The sequence below is a fragment of the Scyliorhinus torazame genome, chromosome 12 (genome assembly GCF_047496885.1).
Source record: "Scyliorhinus torazame isolate Kashiwa2021f chromosome 12, sScyTor2.1, whole genome shotgun sequence".
Classification (NCBI taxonomy): Eukaryota; Metazoa; Chordata; class Chondrichthyes; order Carcharhiniformes; family Scyliorhinidae; genus Scyliorhinus; species Scyliorhinus torazame.
The window spans coordinates 142952564-142972211 of NC_092718.1; the positions used below are offsets into that span (position 1 = coordinate 142952564).

Sequence of the window (19648 nt, forward strand, 5' to 3'; positions counted from 1 at the left end):
ATTTCGGATAAGGGATGCTCAACCTGCAATAACATTCAGGATTAGATTGACAGCTTTTGTTTTGATTTTAAAGGTATAGCTTAGCAAGAGAATTGTTTGAACCATGTGGTGTGTCCCCTACAAACAGCATCACACGGTGAACAAGGAAACAAGGGTTTAAACTGACGTTTCTCGTTACATTCTCATTCGCCTTTTGCTGAAAAGTGGATGGAACATTGAACCACAGAAGAAGCACAAGCTTGTGTTCTGATGATGTCTAGCCAGGAATGATGGCATCAGTTCAAAAAATGCAAATAAGGAATGGGAGAGGTTAGATCGAAAGATAGATTTCACCAAAATACAAGCGAAGGAAGGAAAAAATGCCTGTATCTTGTTTTATGTTAAATTCTATTTCTGATTTGACAGAAATCCTATGCTAGTATTCAGATATTTTAACCCAAAAATGCAGTTGTTTAATTTGTCAGCTAAAAATAAGAAACTTATAAAAGAGAAATATGTATTAGTGAGATGCATTAATCGTGACTGAAGGAAATCAGAACCAACACAAGTTTTAAAAAAAAATCTCAGTTGAATGTCATTAGTCGAGCAGTGGTATGTTTGACCTTCGTACAGGTTAAAGGACATGGACCTCAGTAGAAATATCTTCATCATGCAGGAGTTTCTGCCATCTCTGACACCGTACAGTGAGGAAGATGGATGATCTGCCAAACTACTCCCTCGCATGGGTGAATTAAGAGCAAATTTGGCACATAATTCTCTGGCTGTTATGATTAAAAAAAAAAAGTAGTTTTGACCAGAATGGTGTCCTGGATTTGTATCAGGTGTTTTAAGGACGAATGATACATGTTGAGAGCTTAATGTTTTAATTGTTAAGTTTCAATATAACAACTTTCTCACTACCAATTACATTTTAATAAGAAGCCCGTCAAATGTATATTAAACATACACTTGCTCAGTTTTTTGATCCCTCAAGTTCATTGCCTTCAGATTTGGGAAATGCATATTACTCAAATCGGGATAGTCATTGTTATTGACTGTTGACTAGTTTATCGACCTCATAACTGATCATAGATCATAGAATTTACACTGTAGAAGAAGGCCATTTGGCCCATTGAGTCTGCACCAGCCCATGGAAAGATCACCCTACCTACACCCACACCTCCACCCTATCCCTGTAACCTAGTAACCCGATTTAAGCTTTTTGGACACGAAGGGCAATTTAACATGGCCAATCCACCTAACCTGCACATCTTTGGACTGTGGGAGGAAACCCACGCAGACACTGGGAGAACGTGCAGACTCCACACAGTGACTCAAGCCTGGAATCGAACCTGGGACCATGGAGCTGTGAAGCAACTGTGCTAACCACTGTGCTACCATGTCACCCTCAAAAGAGCTAACTTTTCGAGTCCAGGTGACCCTTTGTCAAAGGATCACCTGGACTCTAAACATTAGCTCTTTCTCTCCCTACAGATGCTGCCAGACCAGCTGAGATTTTCCAGCATTTTCTCTTTGGCCTTAAATAACTAAACTGCCTTTATTACAAACAAAGTTACTCAGTGCAACTAAGAGTTCTGATTTTTATTTTGTTGTAAGTCATGATTCTTTTATATGGAATCCATTCATTTGGATTGATATAGTCCAAATTGTTATCGTGGTAAAAGTTAAAAAGCTGTATCCCTCAATCTTTGCACTTGCTGCAGATAATTTCAGGGATATGATATTTCAGCTGTTTTCTTTGTTAAATCCCTGTGCATTCTGTAATCCCCAAATTCCTGGGGTAGTCCAAACATAGAATCATAAAATGATACTGCACAGACAGAGGCCATTCAGCCAATCATGCTAATGCAAGCTTCATTTCAATCCAGGGAATTAAAAATGTTTAAAATAAAACAGCTGCACAGAGTTTCTCTTTCTTGGAGTTGGTGCTCAGATTTCCAGTTGCTTGTTCCTAATGCACTATATCTTAAGCGCTCAAGACATTTTTCCTTCCCTCTATTATTTTCCCCACTTTGTTTTACAGACTTTGCCGTTTTACTGCCTGCTGCTTGCCTTGGGTGCTGATTGCGCTTCAGTGCCTTGGCTGTTCTTTATATTTGCATCCAGACAAAGTATTGGTTCGCTATTTGCTTATAGATGCCATTGTCTCCAACTATTCTCCTGGGATCACACACGGACCAAATAAGGGCATCCCCACTGTCCATCTTTAGATAGCCAGCTGAGCAGAAGCCTTGCCTGCGTTTCCTGTCTCTGACCCAGTGGTTTTGACATCTATCACACTGATTCTACAAGCATTTCTGGTAGTTTAGTGCAAGAAAATTGGATGAACAGTTGAGGGAAGTAAACTTTCAGGAGAGTGTAGAGAAATGACACTGATTGGAGTGCTCCCAAAGAGAGCTGCGTGGATGAGATGGGCCAAATGGTTTCCTTCTGTGCTTTAATGACTTCATGACCATGGATTGAACTTTGCTCCTTCCCGCTGAGCGGCTTAGCTACTCACTGACTTAACCATCTGAATTAATGGAATGGTGTATTCCTTCTCTTAAACTGCTGGTTGCATGTCTGATTTTAAATCTCAAAAAGAAAACATAAAATTTAATATTTATGATGAAGTTTAGTTTTACTAAAAGTCTAGGACTGCCTACAATAAAATGTAGTTTAAAATGTTATGCAGCAAATAAGGAACAAGAACGTTTACATATAAATTTTTTATTCACTCATTTTAGAGATTACCCCAAAGACCTCGGCTAGTTGCAGCCCAGCCCCTGAATCTCCAGTAAGTTCTGCTGAATCAGTGAAAAGTGTGGCTGAACTATCATCACAGCAATCCACAGCTACAGAGAACAGTAAGGACATCAAGCCACCAGAACCATGTGAACAGCCTTCGAATGATCCTCAGGTTCTATCATCACTGCCAATTTCTGGTCAGTCAGCGTTAAGCATACAGGAGCTGGTAGCCATGTCTCCTGAACTCGATACATATGCCATCACAAAGAAAGTCAAAGAGGTGCTGACAGACAACAACTTGGGTAAGTAACAGCACACCTTTCAAATGGAAACAGGTGATTCCATTCTGTAAACTGGCATCTTGTACAAAAAGCATAACAAGTTTTTTTTCTCATTTGAATTCCCCCAAAACTTTATTGCATTATCTAAAAGTTCTAATTATCTAAATTATTTATCAACCTATTTTCATTATCCCTATTTTCATATTAACATTGATGTGGAGATGCCAGCGTTGGACTGGGATGAGCACAGTAAGAAGTCTTACAACACCAGGTTAAAGTCCAACAGGTTTGTTCCGATGTCACTAGCTTCCGGAGCGCTGCTCCTTCCTCAGGTAAACGAAGAGGTATGTTCCAGAAACATATATATAGACAGACTCAAAGATGACAGACAATGCTTGGAATGCGAGCATTAGCAGGTGATTAAATCTTTACAGATCCAGAGATGGGGTAACCCCAGGTTAAAGAGGTGTGAATTGTGTCAAGCCAGGACAGTTGGTAGGATTTCGCAGGCCAGATGGTGGGGGATGAATGTAATGCGACATGAATCCCAGGTCCCGGTTGAGGCCGCACTCATGTGTGCGGAACTTGGCTATAGTCAAGGGCATTCATCCTCTGATCTCTGGGTAAGCGTTCTCCAAGGCGGCCTTCAGGACGCGCGCCAACGCAAAATCGCCGAGCAGAAACTTATAGCCAAGTTCCGCACACATGAGTGCGGCCTCAACCGGGACCTGGGATTCATGTCGCATTACATTCATCCCCCACCATCTGGCCTGCGAAATCCTACCAACTGTCCTGGCTTGGTACAATTCACACCTCTTTAACCTGGGGTTACCCCATCTCTGGATCTGTAAAGATTTAATCACCTGCTAATGCTCGCATTCCAAGCATTGTCTGGCATCTTTGAATCTGTCTATAGATGTGTTTCTGGAACATACCTCTTCATTTACCTGAGGAAGGAGCAGCGCTCCGAAAGCTAGTGACATCGAAACAAACCTGTTGGACTTTAACCTGGTGTTGTAAGACTTCTTACCATATTAACATCGCAACTAATTTTAGAATATGTTGTCATAGTTGGAGTATGCTTGTAAACAGACGCATGCCCTCTGTTTTCTTTATACAAGATCCTGACAAAACCATGTAATGATTGTACAGATTTTCAACAGTGAGTTTAATCTGGGATCAGTTAATCCCCTTGGTTACCAGTGCCTTGTTTTGCCCATCTGTATTTGCCTATTAATATGTGAAAATATGAAAACTTACAGCACACCCCTAGATTTAAATTAATTTCTGAAATAGTTGTGACACTATTGAGATGATGCAGGTCAGGTGACCCAAGAAGGAATGGGTAGGAGAAGCCAGCTTGAGAGCAGTAACAGTAACCTCAAATGATATTTGAACTTGGCTGTTCTCCATGAATGGGTGAGTCAGATCCCATTAGTGTGATGCAGCCCTGGTGTGGTGAATGTTACCAAGAATGTGATCACGTTGTAGTCATTAGTATTTGCTATATATTACTTTTAAAAAAACATTTTAATTATCAAGCCTTAGCAGGACTTTTTTAAAAATTCCATTACAATGTGTATGAAAGAGGAGTTTGGAATTGTGAAAATAAACTTGTATTTATATAATGCTTTTCATGATATTTGGACGTTCCATTGTGACCCACTGCCAGTGAAGTCCACTCCCTGAGAAGGTTACAGCTAGGTCCCACAAATGGCAATGAGATAAATAAGCAAAAAAATCATTTTTCTAATGATATTACTGGGGAGAAGTGTTGGCCAGGAGAATTCCCCTTCTCTACCTTGTATTGTGTCTGGGGCGCATTTATCTACATCTTAAAAGGCATTCTGGGCTGTGTAGTACTCCCTTTGTCCTGTATTGAAGGTCAGCCTGGATAATGGGCTGAAGTTGAAGAATAGGTCTTGAACCCACAGTCCCTTGGCTCAGAGCTGAGTGTGCTGTCACTGAATTGATCATATATAAGGTCACCCACCTCGCTGCAGATGATGACATCAGACTGGTACAAGTATGGTTAGTGGTTCCATGCTATAAATATTCCAGTGTTTAATCTCATACCTGTAGGTGTTTATTGCTGAAGGTATCTCTCAAAAAGATATTTACTGATGTGCTGAGACTCCCATTATTGGCATTCGTTCAGTGCAGTAGTACCATTAGTTAACTTGGTATAACAAATATAAAGAGAATTGGAACATTGTTGTCCTCTCGCCATATCCAAGTGTTACAGTGATGCTTGTCGGTCTTACTGTGACTTTCAACGTGGCCGACTCTACCTCTGTTATTTGTCAATGACGTTGTTGTTAGGCTTGAGCTGATGATACTTCAGTTGCAGTTTATTAATGTTACTATGATATCTAGACCTCTTAGGATGCAATTTAAACCTTGTGATTAGATGCTGTTTAATCTACAGTGTTTTACACAAGTATATCACAGAATAACCCTGGAAACATGAGCAAGATGTTTGTTGTGATTGGTCTGCGATTGCATCATGCACCATAATAAGTGCTAACCTCCATTTATCAGTTTGTCAGACATCTGCAGGGCAATGATTGGTCTCTGTGCTGTTAAATGCTGAGGCTGCAGAATGAGCTCTTTCATCAAAGCACAGGAGCTCTTTGTTGCCAAGGACATTCCTGACAAATGGAGGTCATACAGAGTGTAATATACTCGCTGTGTTATTCCCTAGTAATTTACTACAGGATCTGTCACGTGGTGTGTCACTCCTCAGGTCAAACATCATCAACGTTCTCTTATACCCCCCACGCTAACACTTACAAAGTCTTTGATGCTAAATACTGAAATTATAACATCAAAAAGATTGAATATAATGCTAGCTCAATGAAAACGCTGTTACAAATAAGCTTCTAAGAATCATCAAGTGACCCCTGTCAATACTTGTGGAGAAAAGTCTCCTGTTTAAACTTTGCCAGATTGCTCTAATCGACTGCACCATTGATGTAGGCCTCCCATAACAGCAGCACTGTCTCCACTCCTGGTTAAGAAATAAATGTCTTCAATGCCTGATCAACACTGTGTGTAGAACGGATTAGCACAAATAGTGTGTCAAATGAAAAACATTTGGAACAACTTGAAAGAGTTATTTTCTTGGAAGTTTCAGAAGATTAAGCATTTGAGGTTTGCTTTTGCTGTTTGTGGCTTTGTCTCAATAGAATTACTGTTTTATAATTCACTTCCAAGTTATCTGTTATTGTGTATGTTGTAATCATTGGTGTGAAGACGCATTGTGTTCTCAATGAGTATAAGATTAATTCAAATCACATGCTCAGCGGACAAGTAGACAACACAATGATTGTCCCATAGATCAATTATAATTGTGATCACTCTTCATTTTATTTAGAAAATATATGTTTAATACAAGATGAATTACAGAAATTGAGACCAATACCTAATAATTCAAGTTATTAAGTGTGTGTGTATGAGAGAGAGATCGATCTAATAGTTACAGGCAGACTTACTGTTGGGGGTGTAATAATAATAATCTTTATTAGTGTCACAAGCAGGCTTGAATTAACACTGCAATGAAGTTATTGTGAAAATTCCCGAGTCGCTACACCCTGGCGCCTGTTCGGGTACACAGAGGGAGAATTCAGAATGTCCAATTCACCTAACAGCACGTCTTTCAGGACTTGTGGGAAGAAACTGGAGCACCCGGAGGAAACCCACGCAGACAAGGGGAGAACGTGCAGACTTCTCACAGACAGTGACCCAAGTCGCAAATTGAACTCTGGCCCCTGGCACTGTGAAGCAACAGTGCTAACCACTGTGCTACTGTGCAGCAGCTTTAGCTGTTTCTTGCTAAACATAAAAAGTAAGAGGGTAGCCAGGGAAAGGGTTGGCCCACTGAAGGACAGAGGAGGGAATCTATGTGTGGAGCCAGAGGAAATGGGTGAGGTACCAAATGAATACCTTGCATCAGTATTCACCAAAGAGAAGGAATTGGTGCATGTTGAGTCTGGAGAAGGGTGTGTAGATAGCCTGGGTCACATTGCGACCCAACAAAAAAGTTGTTGGGCATCTTGATAAATATTAAGGTGGATAAGTCCCCAGGGCCTGATGGGATCTACCCCAGAATACTGAAGGAGGCAGGAGAGGAAATTGCCGAGGCCTTGACAGAAATCTTTGGATCCTCACTATCTTCAGGTGATGTCCCGGAGGACTGGAGAATAGCCAATGTTGTTCCTTTGTTTAAGAAGGGTAGCAAGAATAATCCAGGGAACTACAGGCCGGTGAGCCTTATGTCAGTGGTAGGGAAGTTACTGGAGAGAATTTTTCGAGACAGGATCTACTCCCATTTGGAAGCAAGGGGTCGTATTAGCGAGAGGCAGCACGGTTTTGTGAAGGGGAGGTCGTGTCTCACTAACTTGATAGAGTTTTTCGAGGAGGTCACAAAGATGATTGATGCAGGTAGAGCAGTGGATGTTGTCTATATGGACTTCAGTAAGTCCTTTGACAAGGTCCCTGATGGCAGACTGGTACAAAAGGTGAAGTCACACGGGATCAGGGGTGAGCTGGCAAGGGGGATACAGAACTGGCTAGGTCATAGAAGGCAGAGAGTAGCAATGGAAGGGTGCTTTTCTGATTGGAGGGCTGTGACTAGTGGTGTTCCGCAGGGATCAGTGCTAGGACCTTTGCTGTTTTAGTATTACTGGGCCTATTCACTGAGCTCCCCTCAGTCACTGTACCTTGCACTGTCGCCCTTTTTGATTTTTGACTATGGCTTCTCTGCCTTACACTTTCCCCCTTACTGCCTTTTGTTTCTGTCCCTGTTTTACTACCTTCTAACTTCCTGCATTGGTTCCCATCCCCCTGCCACATTAGTTTAAACCCTCCCCAACAGCTCTAGCAAACACCCCCCCCCCCCCCCCAGGACATCGGTTCCAGTCCTGCCCAGGTGCAGACCATCCGGCCTGTACTGGTCCCACCTCCCCCAGAACCGGTTCCAATGGCCTTGGACTTTGAATCCCTCCCTCTTGCACCATCTCTCGAGCCACGTGTTCATCCTATCTATCCTGACATTCCTACTCTGACTAGCTCGTGGCACAGGTAGTAATCCTGAGATTATTAACTTTTGAGGTCCTACTTTTTAGTTTAACTCCTAAGTCCCCGAATTCAGCTTGCAGGACCTCGCCCCATTTTCTACCTATATCGTTGGTGCCTATGTGCACCACGACAGCTGGCTATTCACCCCCCCCCCCCCCAAAAATGTCCTGCAGCCCCGCCGAGACATCCTTGACCCTTGCACCAGGGAGGCAACATACCATCTTGGAGTCTCGATTGTGTCAGCAGAACCGCCTGTCCATTCCCCTTACGATTGAGTCCCCTATCACTATAGCCCTGCCATTCTTCTTCCTGCCCTGCTGCGCAGCAGAGCCAGCCACGGTGCCATGAACCTGGCTGCTGCTGCCTTCCCCTGGTGAGCCATCTCCCTCAACAGTATCCAAAGCAGTATATCTGTTTTGCAGGGAGATGACCGCAGGGGACACCTGCCTACCTACTCTTGCTCTGTCTTTTGGTCACCCATTTTCTATCTCCCTCAGTAACTTTCACCTGCGGTGTGACCAACTCGCTAAACGTGCTATCCACGACATCCTCAGCAATCCGGATGCTCCAAAGTGAGTCCACCCGCAGCTCCAGAGCCGGCAAGCAGTCTAACAGGAGCTGGAACTGGACACACTTCTTGCACGTGAAGGAGCCAGGGACAGTGGACGTGTCCCTTAGCTCCCACATCGCACAGGAGGAGCATGGCACGGGTCTGGGATCTCCTGCCATGTCTTAAACCTTCGGTTAACTTATACAATTACAGTTCCGAAAAACAAAAAATGAAGAAAAAATAAATAAATATACCAATGAAAAGAAAAAGAAAAAAGAAAAACTACTTATCAGTCACTTACCAGGGATAAAAAGCACCGCCTCCCCACCTTCGAATTCCCACCTAGCTTCAAATTCCCAGACTCACTTTTAGCTGTGTCTCACTCTGGCTGTGTCTTCTCTGGCTCACTGGGACGAGGCAGGGATGCCCCCTCTCCCCACTGCTGTTTGCGCTGGCCATAGAGCCGCTGGCAATTGCATTGAGAGCCTCAAGGGGCTGGTCCCGGGGGGTGGGGGGGGGGGGTTGGAACACACAGTCTCGCTATACACAGACGACTTGCTCCTATATGTTTCGGACCTACTAGAAGAGATGGAAGAAATTATGAGGATTCTGGGGGAATTTGGCCAGTTTTCGGGTTATAAATTGAACATGGGGAAAAGTGAGATGTTCGCGATCCAGGCAAGGGGGCATGAGAGGCGACTGGGGGAGCTGCCATTTAGAGTGGTAGGGGAAGCTTTCGGTACCTAGGCATCCAGGTGGGAACGACGACACAAGTTAAATCTGGCCCGATTAGTAGACCACATGAAGGAAGTTTTCCGAAGGTGGGACGCGCTCACTAGCTGGGAGGGTGCAGACAGTGAAAATGATGGTCCTCTCTTGGTCACTGTCTGTGTGGAGTTTGTACATTCTCCCCGTGTCTGCGTGGGTTTCACCCCCGCAACCCAAAGTTGTACAGGTTCGATGCATTGGCCACACTAAATTACCCCTTAATTGGAAAAACAAATAATTGGGTACGCTAAATTTATTTTTAAAAAAGATGGATATAGAACTTGCTCAGTCACAGAAGACAGAGGGTAGCAGTGGAAGGGTGCGTTTCTGAATGGAGATCTGTGACTAGTGGTGTTGTGCAGGGATCAGTGCTGGGGCCTTTGCTGTTTGTAGTATATATAAATGATTTGGAGGAAAATGTAACTGGTCTAATTAGTAAGTTTGCAGACGACACAAAGGTTGGTGGAATTGCAAATAGCAATGAGGATTGTCAGAGCATACGGCACGATTTAGATCGTTTGGAGACTTGGGCGGCGGGATGGCAGATGGAGTTTAATCCGGACAAATGTGAGGTAATGCATTTTGGAAGGTCTAATGCAGGTGAATGGTAGAACCCTCGAGTATTTATAGTCAGAGAGATCTTGGTGTACAGGTCCACGGGTCACTGAAAGGGGCAACACAGGTGGAGAAGGTAGTCAAGAAGGCATACAGCATGCTTGCCTTCATTGGCCGGGGCATTGAGTATAAGAATTGGCAAGTCATGTTGCAGCTGTATAGAACCTTAGTTAGGCCACACTTGGAGTATAGTGTTCAATTCTGGTCGCCACACTACCAGAAGGATGTGGAAGCGGGTGCAAAAGAGATTTACCAGGATGTTGCATGGTATGGAGGGCATTAGCTATGAGGAGAGGTTGAATAAACTTGGTTTGTTCTCACTGGAACGAAGGAGGGGCGACCTGATAGAGGTCTACAAAATTATGAGGGGCATAGACAGAGTGGATAGTCAGAGACTTTTTCCCAGGGTAGAAGGGTCAATTACTAGGAGGCATAGGTTTATTGTGCGAGGGGCACGGTTTAGAGGAGATATACGAGGTAAGGTTTTTACACAGAGGGTAATGGGTGCCTGGAACACGCTGCTGGAGGAGGTGGTGGAAGCAGGGACGATCGGGACGTTTAAGGGGCATCTTGACAAATACATGAATAGGATGGGAATAGAGGGATACGGAACCCAGAAGTATAGAAGATTTTAGTTTAGACGGGCAGCATGGTCGGCGCAGGCTTGGAGGGCCGAAGGTCCTGTTCCTGTGCTGTACTTTTCTTTGTTCTTTGTTCTGTAGTGTCCTACTGTTGGAATTGTATTTAATAATGTGTTTTGCTCTTTGTGGTTGCTTCATGCCCAAACAGGATACATTTGTTTGATTTTGTGTACCTTAATTTTCTCCATTACCGTTGTTCTTTTTCGTGTTTTAATTAATTTTTTTATTGATGCCATTGAAAGATGTCAGTTGAGGCAAATAGAGCAATTTCTCACTTCCTGCAATGTGTCCAAATCAAGTGCTCCCATGTCTATTAGAACAGTGTTCTTCAAACTTTTTTTCCGGGGACCCATTTTGACCAACCGGCCAACCTTCGGGACCGAACCCGGCCGACCTTCGGGACCGAACCCGGCCGACCTTCGGGACCCAACCCGGCCGACCTTCGGGACCGAACCCGGCCGACCTTCGGGACCCAACCCGGCCGACCTTCGGGACCGAACCCGGCGGACCTTCGCGACCCACGCCGGCCGACCTTCGCCTCACATGCAGCGACCCACCATTTTTTCTTACCTTGTTTGCTGCTGATAAAAATGGAGGAAATGATTTTGGGTCCCTTTGGCCCTCATACACGCTCCTCCAATGGAACCTGTTGGATGAAGGTGAAGCCTTCCGGTGTTGGAAAGTATGGAGTGTCCATCTGTCCAAAGTTCTGCATTTTCCCCCGTAAAATTTGATGAAATAAAACCCTCCCGAAATTGTTTTAAAAAATGAATAGAATAAAAGAGTAAAATGAATAAACCCCCCCCAGAACTTGTAAAAAAAAATGAATAAAATAAATGAAAAAAATAAAAATTAAATGAATAAAATAAATTAATTTTAAAAAACAAAACTTGTAAAACAAAAAGCTGCGACCGTTTAAAAAATATAGCGGCCGCACTGCGCATGCGCGCCGATGATCTGCATGCGCAATGTGGGAGAATTTTCTTTTCATGTTCGTGGCCATTTTAAAGGCTGCTTGCAGCCAGGGTTATTAAAAGCCGTCTGCTGCACGGAGATTTGCGCGATCGGGAGCTCTGCAAAGGACTGCTCCGCGACCCTCCTGACACCCGCCCACGACCGACCCGTGGTTCGCGCCCCCGAGTTTGAAGAACACTGGATTAGAACTTGTATTAGATACTGAGTGTTATGGGCGAGGCGTTTTCAGAACCCCAAAATGTATCATGGAGTTCAACCAACCTCACCCTTTAATGGATTTGTTACTTTTCCTATCACAAAGCTTGTTCCCTAGGTATGGGATTACAATTATGGACACGTGGGTTTTTAAACACAAAACACTGTTTATTCCATGAACTCAACTTAACATCTTAAATAAACATTGGATCTCTTAACACCCCTTACTTCAAAGATAACTCAGAAAATATTGCAACAGTAAATAATTCCTCAAAATGTTCCTTCAAACTTCCAAGAGACTTAACACCTTTAAACAGAATCACATCAGGTTAAAGGCTTTGCAATTATGTGTTTAAATCACCCAAATAATCCAGAGATAGTCTTTCATGGCAGAAATCTATGCTCACTGCAAACACAGACACACACCCAGCTCTTTTCCTCCAAACTGCAGCTCTCTGGAAATGCACAGACACACACACGCTCTTTTTCAAAACTGCAAAATTAAACTGCAAAATGGCTGATCTAAAGCCCAGCTCCACCCACTCTCTGACATCACTGTTTTCTTAAAGGTACATTGCTTAAACATCCATGTCTTAAAGGTACTCTCACATGACACCTCCCCCCAAGAAAAAAAAAACCATCAACTTCAAAATGGTTTCATTTTTCACTTTTACACCATCCACTAAGAAATATACAGTAAATATACCTTTTCGTTTAAAAAAAAAAACACATGCAATCAGGTATAATAATATAGTCCATTTTTTTTTGTTCTTCTTCCTCCAACCAAAATCCTTCTCGATTGACAGTCTCTTTGAACAATGTCTCTGCACGACCCATCCATTCCTCTACTCCTCGGCATTTCTCTTTAGAATCAGATACTTTAGTTCAATCTGACCACAGAGTCCCTTGCAATTCTCCAATACAGGAGCATTGGTGATCACAGCTTTCAGGCAGTCAAATAACTGTTGAAAGTCCGCTTTCCATTGACACATTTTAGGTTTCTTTAGCAAGTCCATCAGTGGAGTAATCACGCCACAAAACTTTTGCACAAAGGTTCGATCAAATTCATTCATGCTAAGAAATCGCATTATTTCCCTTCGTCTTGAGGGTATCGGAAACTCCGCAAGGAAAGTGATTTGGGCTTCTCCAAATTCACTTTCGGCGAGGTTCATCACCAAACCCGCCTCCTGAAGTCGATCGAAGAACTCCATACGATGCTTTAAATGTTCTTTCCATGTCTGGAAGTTGTAAATAAAAGCAGATTGTCCCACTTTCTCCATGCAATCCTCCAATGGTGGGACAGGATAAGAGTCCGTTCTTGTAACTGCATTCCCCTTTCTATAGTGCACAGACAACCGTTGGGTACTGTCTGGTTTAGGTACCATCACTATGGATGAGCTCCATTGGCTGCAACCCACTTCAATTATGCCATTCTTGAGCATACTCTCAATCTCTTAACCTGTGCCAATTTTAAAGGATTAAGTCTATATGGATGTTGTTTGATAGGAACAGCATTTCCCACATTTACATCATGTATAGCCATTTTAGTACTTCCCAATTTATCTCTACAGACTTGCCCATGTGATAGCAATAACTCTTTCAGGTCAGTTTGTTTTTCCTCTGGAAGGTAACTTAACAATTCATCCCAATTTTTAAGAACATCCTCATTTTCCAATTTAATTTGATGTATGTCAAATTCACAGTCATCTGGATTTGGTTCGTCACTTTGAGTTAGAATCATTAAAACCTCCTTTTTCTCACCTTCCTTTTAAGCATAATCACATGACATACTCGGTGAGTCTTCCTTCTATCTGATGTTTTTACCACATAATTCACCTCACTTAATTTCCTTTCAATCTGATACGGTCCACAAAACCTAGCTTTTAAAGGCTCACCTGCCACTGGTAACAACACTAAAACTTTATCCCCACTGGCAAAACTACGAACTTTGGATTTCTTGTCCGCGACCCGTTTGATCACATTTTGTGCAACTTTCAAATGTTGTCTAGCCAATTCACCTGCTCTATTTAATCATTCCCTAAAATTTGACACAATCCAATAGTGTAATTTCTGATTTCTCACCCACCAATTTTTCCTTAATCAATTTAAATGGTCCTCTTACCTCATGACCAAAAGTTAGTTCAATAGGACAACATTTGATAGACTCATTAGGTGCATCCCTAATTGCAAATAATATGAATGGGATTCCTTTATCCCAATCCTCTGAATAATCTTGACAATACGCCCTCAACATTGTCTTTAATGTCTGATGCCAGCTTTCTAACACTCCCTGCAATTCTGGATGGTACGCAGTTGATTTAAATTGTTTTATTCCTAAGCTATCCATAACTTCTTTGAATAACTTTGAAGTAAAATTCTTTCCTTGATCCGATTGAATTTCTCTGGGTAGTCCATATCTAGTAAAGAATTCAAGTAACTCCTCCACAATCCTTTTAGCTGTAATATTACGTACTGGAATGGTCTCTGGAAACCTAGTAAACACATCCATTACAGTCAAAAGATATTGATTCCCACTTTTTGTTTTAGGAAGCGGTCCTACACAAACGATTAGGACCCTTGTAAAAGATTCCTCAAATGCTGGAATGGGTATTAAGGGCGCTAGTTTTATCACTGCTTGAGGTTTCCCTATCACTTGACATATGTGACATGATTGACAAAATTTAACTACATCTTTATGTAGTCCAAGCCAATAAAAATGTTTCTGGATTTTAGCTTGAGTTTTCCTTATTCCCAAATGACCTCCCACTGGTGCCTCATGTAACTCACAACACCTCCTTTCTATACCCTACCGGCAATACTACTTGATGAACTTCTGCCCACTTTTCATCCGCCAGCATATGTACAGATCTCCATTTTCTCATCAAGACATAATTTTTACAGTAATAACACTCTGGTATACTCACAGATCCCTCTTCCGTATATGCTTTCTGATATATCCGTTTTATTTCTTCATCTTTCCGTTGTAACTCCACCAGTTTTCCAGAACTAAAAATATCCGCCTCATCCTCCACCTGTTCTTATTCTTTTTCAACCATCTGATCACAAATCGTTTCTGATAATTGCACTTCAACTTCATCTTCACACTTTGATTTCTCCTCTTGACTTAACCTGTGACTTTGCAACCTTGTTACTACACAATCCGGAAAAATCCCAGGACATTCGTCCTTCAACACTTGAGTTGACTGATTTTCCACTGGCCTATCAACCATAGTAGGCATCACTCCCACCTGTGATCCAGCTATATCATTACCCAAGATAAACTGTATTCCTGGACGAGGTAGTTTATCTATTACTCCTACTACCACTTCACCACTCTTCACTGGACTTTCCAATCTTACCTTATATAATGGAACGCTACTCCTCTCACCCTGAATTCCACATATCACTACCTTTTCTGGCAACATTCTTCCCAAACTACATATTCCTCATCACTTACCATTAAAGATTGACTAGCCCTGTATCTCTTAAAATTGTGACTTCTTTATCTGCTCCTCCTGATACATATGAGTAAACTTTACCCACACAAGTAAATTCTTTAAAGACATCTGGCACCTTCTTAACAATGACTTCTTGAACAGGCTGTACAGTCGTTTGCACCTCCTTCGCTTCCCTTGGGCTTTCCTTTACCACTCTAACAAACCCCACCGTCTTATCCTGTTTTACCACATCAGTCTTCCCAGTGCTTTTCTTCAACCACCAACACTGTGACTTTACATGGACTAGTTTATTACAGTGAAAACATTTGAAACTTTTCATTTCTTTTCCACCCTCCTGGATTTCTTTTTTAATCTGAGGTACACTCTCTTTATTGTCTCCCATCAGATCACCTTTACCTTTACCACTTGAGTATTTCTCATGTCCCCAGTTTCTATCCCTTTCCAACTGAAACTGATGTCGGAAACCAATCTTTGATTTATGAACTAATTCATAATCATCTGCCATTTCCGCTGCTAATCGCGCAGTTTTACTCCTCTGTTCTTCCACATGAGTTCTCACTACATCAGGAATTGAATTTTTAAACTCTTCCAAAAGTATAATTTCTCTGAGAGCTTCATACGTTTGGTCTATTTTCAAAGCCCTTATCCATCTATCAAAATTACTCTGAGCCTTTCAAACTCCATGTATGTTTGACCAAATTCTTTCCTTAAATTTCTAAACCTTTGTCTGTAAGCTTCAGGCACTAGCTCATATGCACTTAAGATGGATTTCTTCACCTCCTCATACGTTCCAGATACCTCCTCTGGTATGCAAACACTTCAGTAGCTCTACCTACCAGCTTTGTTTGAATCAGTAACACTCATGTCCTGTGGCCATTTCATTTGTTTTGCTACTTTCTCAAATGAAATGAAAAAGGCTTCCACTTCCTTCTCATCAAACCGTGGCAATGCTTGGACATATTTAAATAGATTCCCACCAAGCCTTCGACTATGACGCTCTTTCTCACTATCCTCATCACTATCATCCAACTGTACGTTTCCCTTTATTTCTGCCAATTTTAACTGATTGTCATGTTTCATGGCCATTTTCTGAAGTTCAAACTCCCTCTCTGTATCTTTTTCCCTGATCTGTATCTCCCTTTCTTTTTCATTTTCTTCTGCTCGGGCTATTCTTTCTTTTCTCCTTTCTTCTCTCTCCTTTTCTTTTTCCTCTCTCTTTCTCTTTCTTTTTCCTCTCTCTCTCTTTCTCTTTCTTTTTCCTCTCTCGCTCTCTTTCTCTTTCTCTTTCCCCCCTCTCACTCTCGTATTGAAGCCGCTTTAATTCTTTCTCATGTTCCATTTCTTTAATTTGAAACTGTCTTTAATTTGCAACTGAATTTTTGCCATTTCCAATGAGTCAAACTCTACCTCAGGCAACTTTAAATGCTTAACCACCACCATAATTACCTAATCTTTTCTCATTTTGTCAGGTAATGTTGACTGCAATGTTCTTGCCAAATCTAACAGTGTGCACAAAACACTGTTTATTCCATGAACTCAACTTAACAACTTAAATAAACATTGGATCTCTTAACACCCCTTACTTCAAAGATAGCTCAGAAAATATTGCAACAATAAATAATTCCTCAAAATGTTCCTTCAAACTTCCAAGAGACTTAACACCTTTAAACAGAATCACATCAGGTTAAAGGCTTTGCAATTATGTGTTTAAATCACCCAAATGATCCAGAGATAGTCTTTCATGGCAGAAATCCATGCTCACTGCAAACACAGACACACACCCAGCTCTTTTCCTCCAAACTGCAGCTCTCTGGAAACACACAGACACACACAAGCTCTTTTTCAAAACTGCAAAACTAAACTGCAAAATGGCTGATCTAAAGCCCAGCTCCACCCACTCTCTGACATCACTGTTTTCTTAACGGTACATTGCTTAAACATCCATGTCTTAAAGGTACTCTCAGCACGGTAGCATTGTGGATAGCACAATTGCTTCACAGCTCCAGGGTCCCAAGTTCGATTCCGGCTTGGGTCACTGTCTGTGCGGAGTCTGCACATCCTCCCCGTGTGTGCGTGGGTTTCCTCCGGGTGCTCCGGTTTCCTCCCACAGTCGAAAGATGTGCAGGTTAGGTGGATTGGCTGTGATAAATTGCCCTTAGTGTCCAAAATTGCCCTTAGTGTTGGGTGGGGTTACTTGGTTATGGGGATAGGGTGGAGGTGTGGACCTTGGGTAGGGTGCTCTTTCCAAGAGCCGGTGCAGACTCAATGGGCCGAATGGCCTCCTTCTGCACTGTAAATTCTATGTAAAATCTATATGACGAGTAACATTCTCTGTGCATTGTCTCATCAGACATTCATGAATCAGGCATTACATGGCTACGTGTAATGTTGTTCCAACAATATGAATCAACCCTAACCTTAGATCAGTGCCTTCTACTGCAGCACTGTGATGTTTCCATTTGTATTATTTCCACATTTATTTCATTCTTTCAGTTAGTTTTCCATACGTTATACATAAAACAAAAACATTTTTAGGTCATCATTTCTAATGGACACCATGTAAACATCTGTAATAGGAAAAGCTTTGAAAGGTATATAAGCAATTTACATGATGCAAAAATGCAACGCTGTATTTGCAAACTCCCATCACTGGTGACACTCTGGCGGCTGTCCAAGTCTGGGTACGAGAAATGTTTAACATTTTCTTACTTTGTCCCTCTCCTTTCTGAACTCCCATCTTCTTGATGAGGAAATCCAGAACAAAGAGACATACATTTAAAATTTGAATTAGGCCATTCAGGAGTGAAATCAGAAAGCATATTGTCATTCGAGAGCAGTGGAAATGTTCTTCCCACTTACGCCAGCTCCTAAATGCTGTGGATGCTACATTTGAATGTTTGAAGATTCAGATCAATAGATTTTTGTTAGATCAAAGGATCTGAAGCAAAGGCAGGTAAATTGAGTACGATATAAATCAGCCATGTTTATAAATGGTGGAACTGGTTTTGGGGCTGAATAACTTTCTCCTGTTCGAATGTGACCATGCACCCTGTTCCACACAGCTACCCACAACTTCACTTCCTCATTCACCATCAGGTACGCCCCAATTATCATGCATCTCAGCAGCCATTGAACCAGAATCAGCTACTTTCAAGGTCAATTCCTCCCCCCCCCCCCATTGTCAGCTCTATTCACTTGCCATGGTTCATCTAGATTGGAGCAGAGACTGCTGCTTATGTCCTGTCTTTTATCTTCCCAGTGCCAGCCCTGTTCTTGTGCTGCCCCAGGCCATGTTAGAACATAGAACATTACAGCGCAGTACAGGCCCTTCGGCCCTCGATGTTGCGCCAACCTGTGAAACCACTCTAAAGCCCATCTACACTATTCCCTTAACGTCCATATGTCTATCCAAACACCATTTGAATGCCCTTAGTGTTGGCGAGTCCACTACTGTTGCAGGCAGGGCATTCCACGCCCTTACTACTCTCTGAGTAAAGAACCTACCTCTGACATCTGTCTTAAATCTATCTCCCCTCAGTTTGAAGCTATGTCCCCTCATGCTAGACATCACCATCCGAGGAAAAAGGCTCTCACTGTCCACACTATCCAATCCTCTGATCACCTTGTATGCCTCAATTAAGTCACCTCTTAACCTTCTCTCTAACGAAAACAGCCTCAAGTCCCTCAGCCTTTCCTCAGAAGAACTTCCCTCCATACCAGGCAACATTCTGGTAAATCTCCTCTGCACCCTTTCCAATGCTTCCACGTCCTTCCTATAATGCGGCGACCAGAATTGCACGCAATACTCCAAATGCGGCCGCACCAGAGTTTTGTACAGCTGTAACATGACCTCATGGCTCCGAAACTCAATCCCTCTACCAATAAAAGCTAACACACTGAACGTTATAAAAATGACAAACAGCAGTGGCCCCAAAACAGATCCTTGTGGCACACCACTAGTAACTGGACTCCAGTCTGAACACTTCCCATCAACCACCACCCTTTGTCTTCTTCCAGCTAGCCAATTTCTGATCCAAACTGCTAAATCTCCCTGAATCCCATACCTCCGTATTTTCTGCAGTAGCCTACCGTGGAGAACCTTATGAAACACTTTACTGAAATCCATATACGCCCCATCAACTGCTTTATCCTCATCCACCTGTTTGGTCATTTCTCAAAGAACTCAATAAGGTTTGTGAGGCACGACCTACCCTTCACAAAACCGTGTTGACTATCTCTAATCAAATTATTCCTTTCCAGATGATTATACACCCTATCTCTTATAAACCTTTCCAAGATTTTGCCCACAACAGAAGTAAGACTCACTGGTCTATAGTTACCGGGGTTGTCTCTACTCCC

General features: G+C 42.4%; 1 protein-coding gene across 6 annotated transcripts in view; it reads left to right on the plus strand.

The window, feature by feature from the left end:
- The window catches only part of LOC140386629 (protein CASP-like), a 1158102-nt gene that overhangs the window by 805946 nt on the left and 332508 nt on the right, over window positions 1-19648 (plus strand). For 5 of the 6 annotated variants that reach the window (XM_072469114.1, XM_072469117.1, XM_072469116.1 and 2 more), the window contains one exon: window positions 2727-3029. The exons of the other annotated variant lie outside the window; for it this stretch is intronic. In XM_072469114.1, coding sequence (XP_072325215.1) covers window positions 2727-3029 — 303 coding nt within the window. The remainder of the gene's footprint in view (window positions 1-2726; window positions 3030-19648) is intronic. 6 annotated transcript variants of the gene reach the window in all.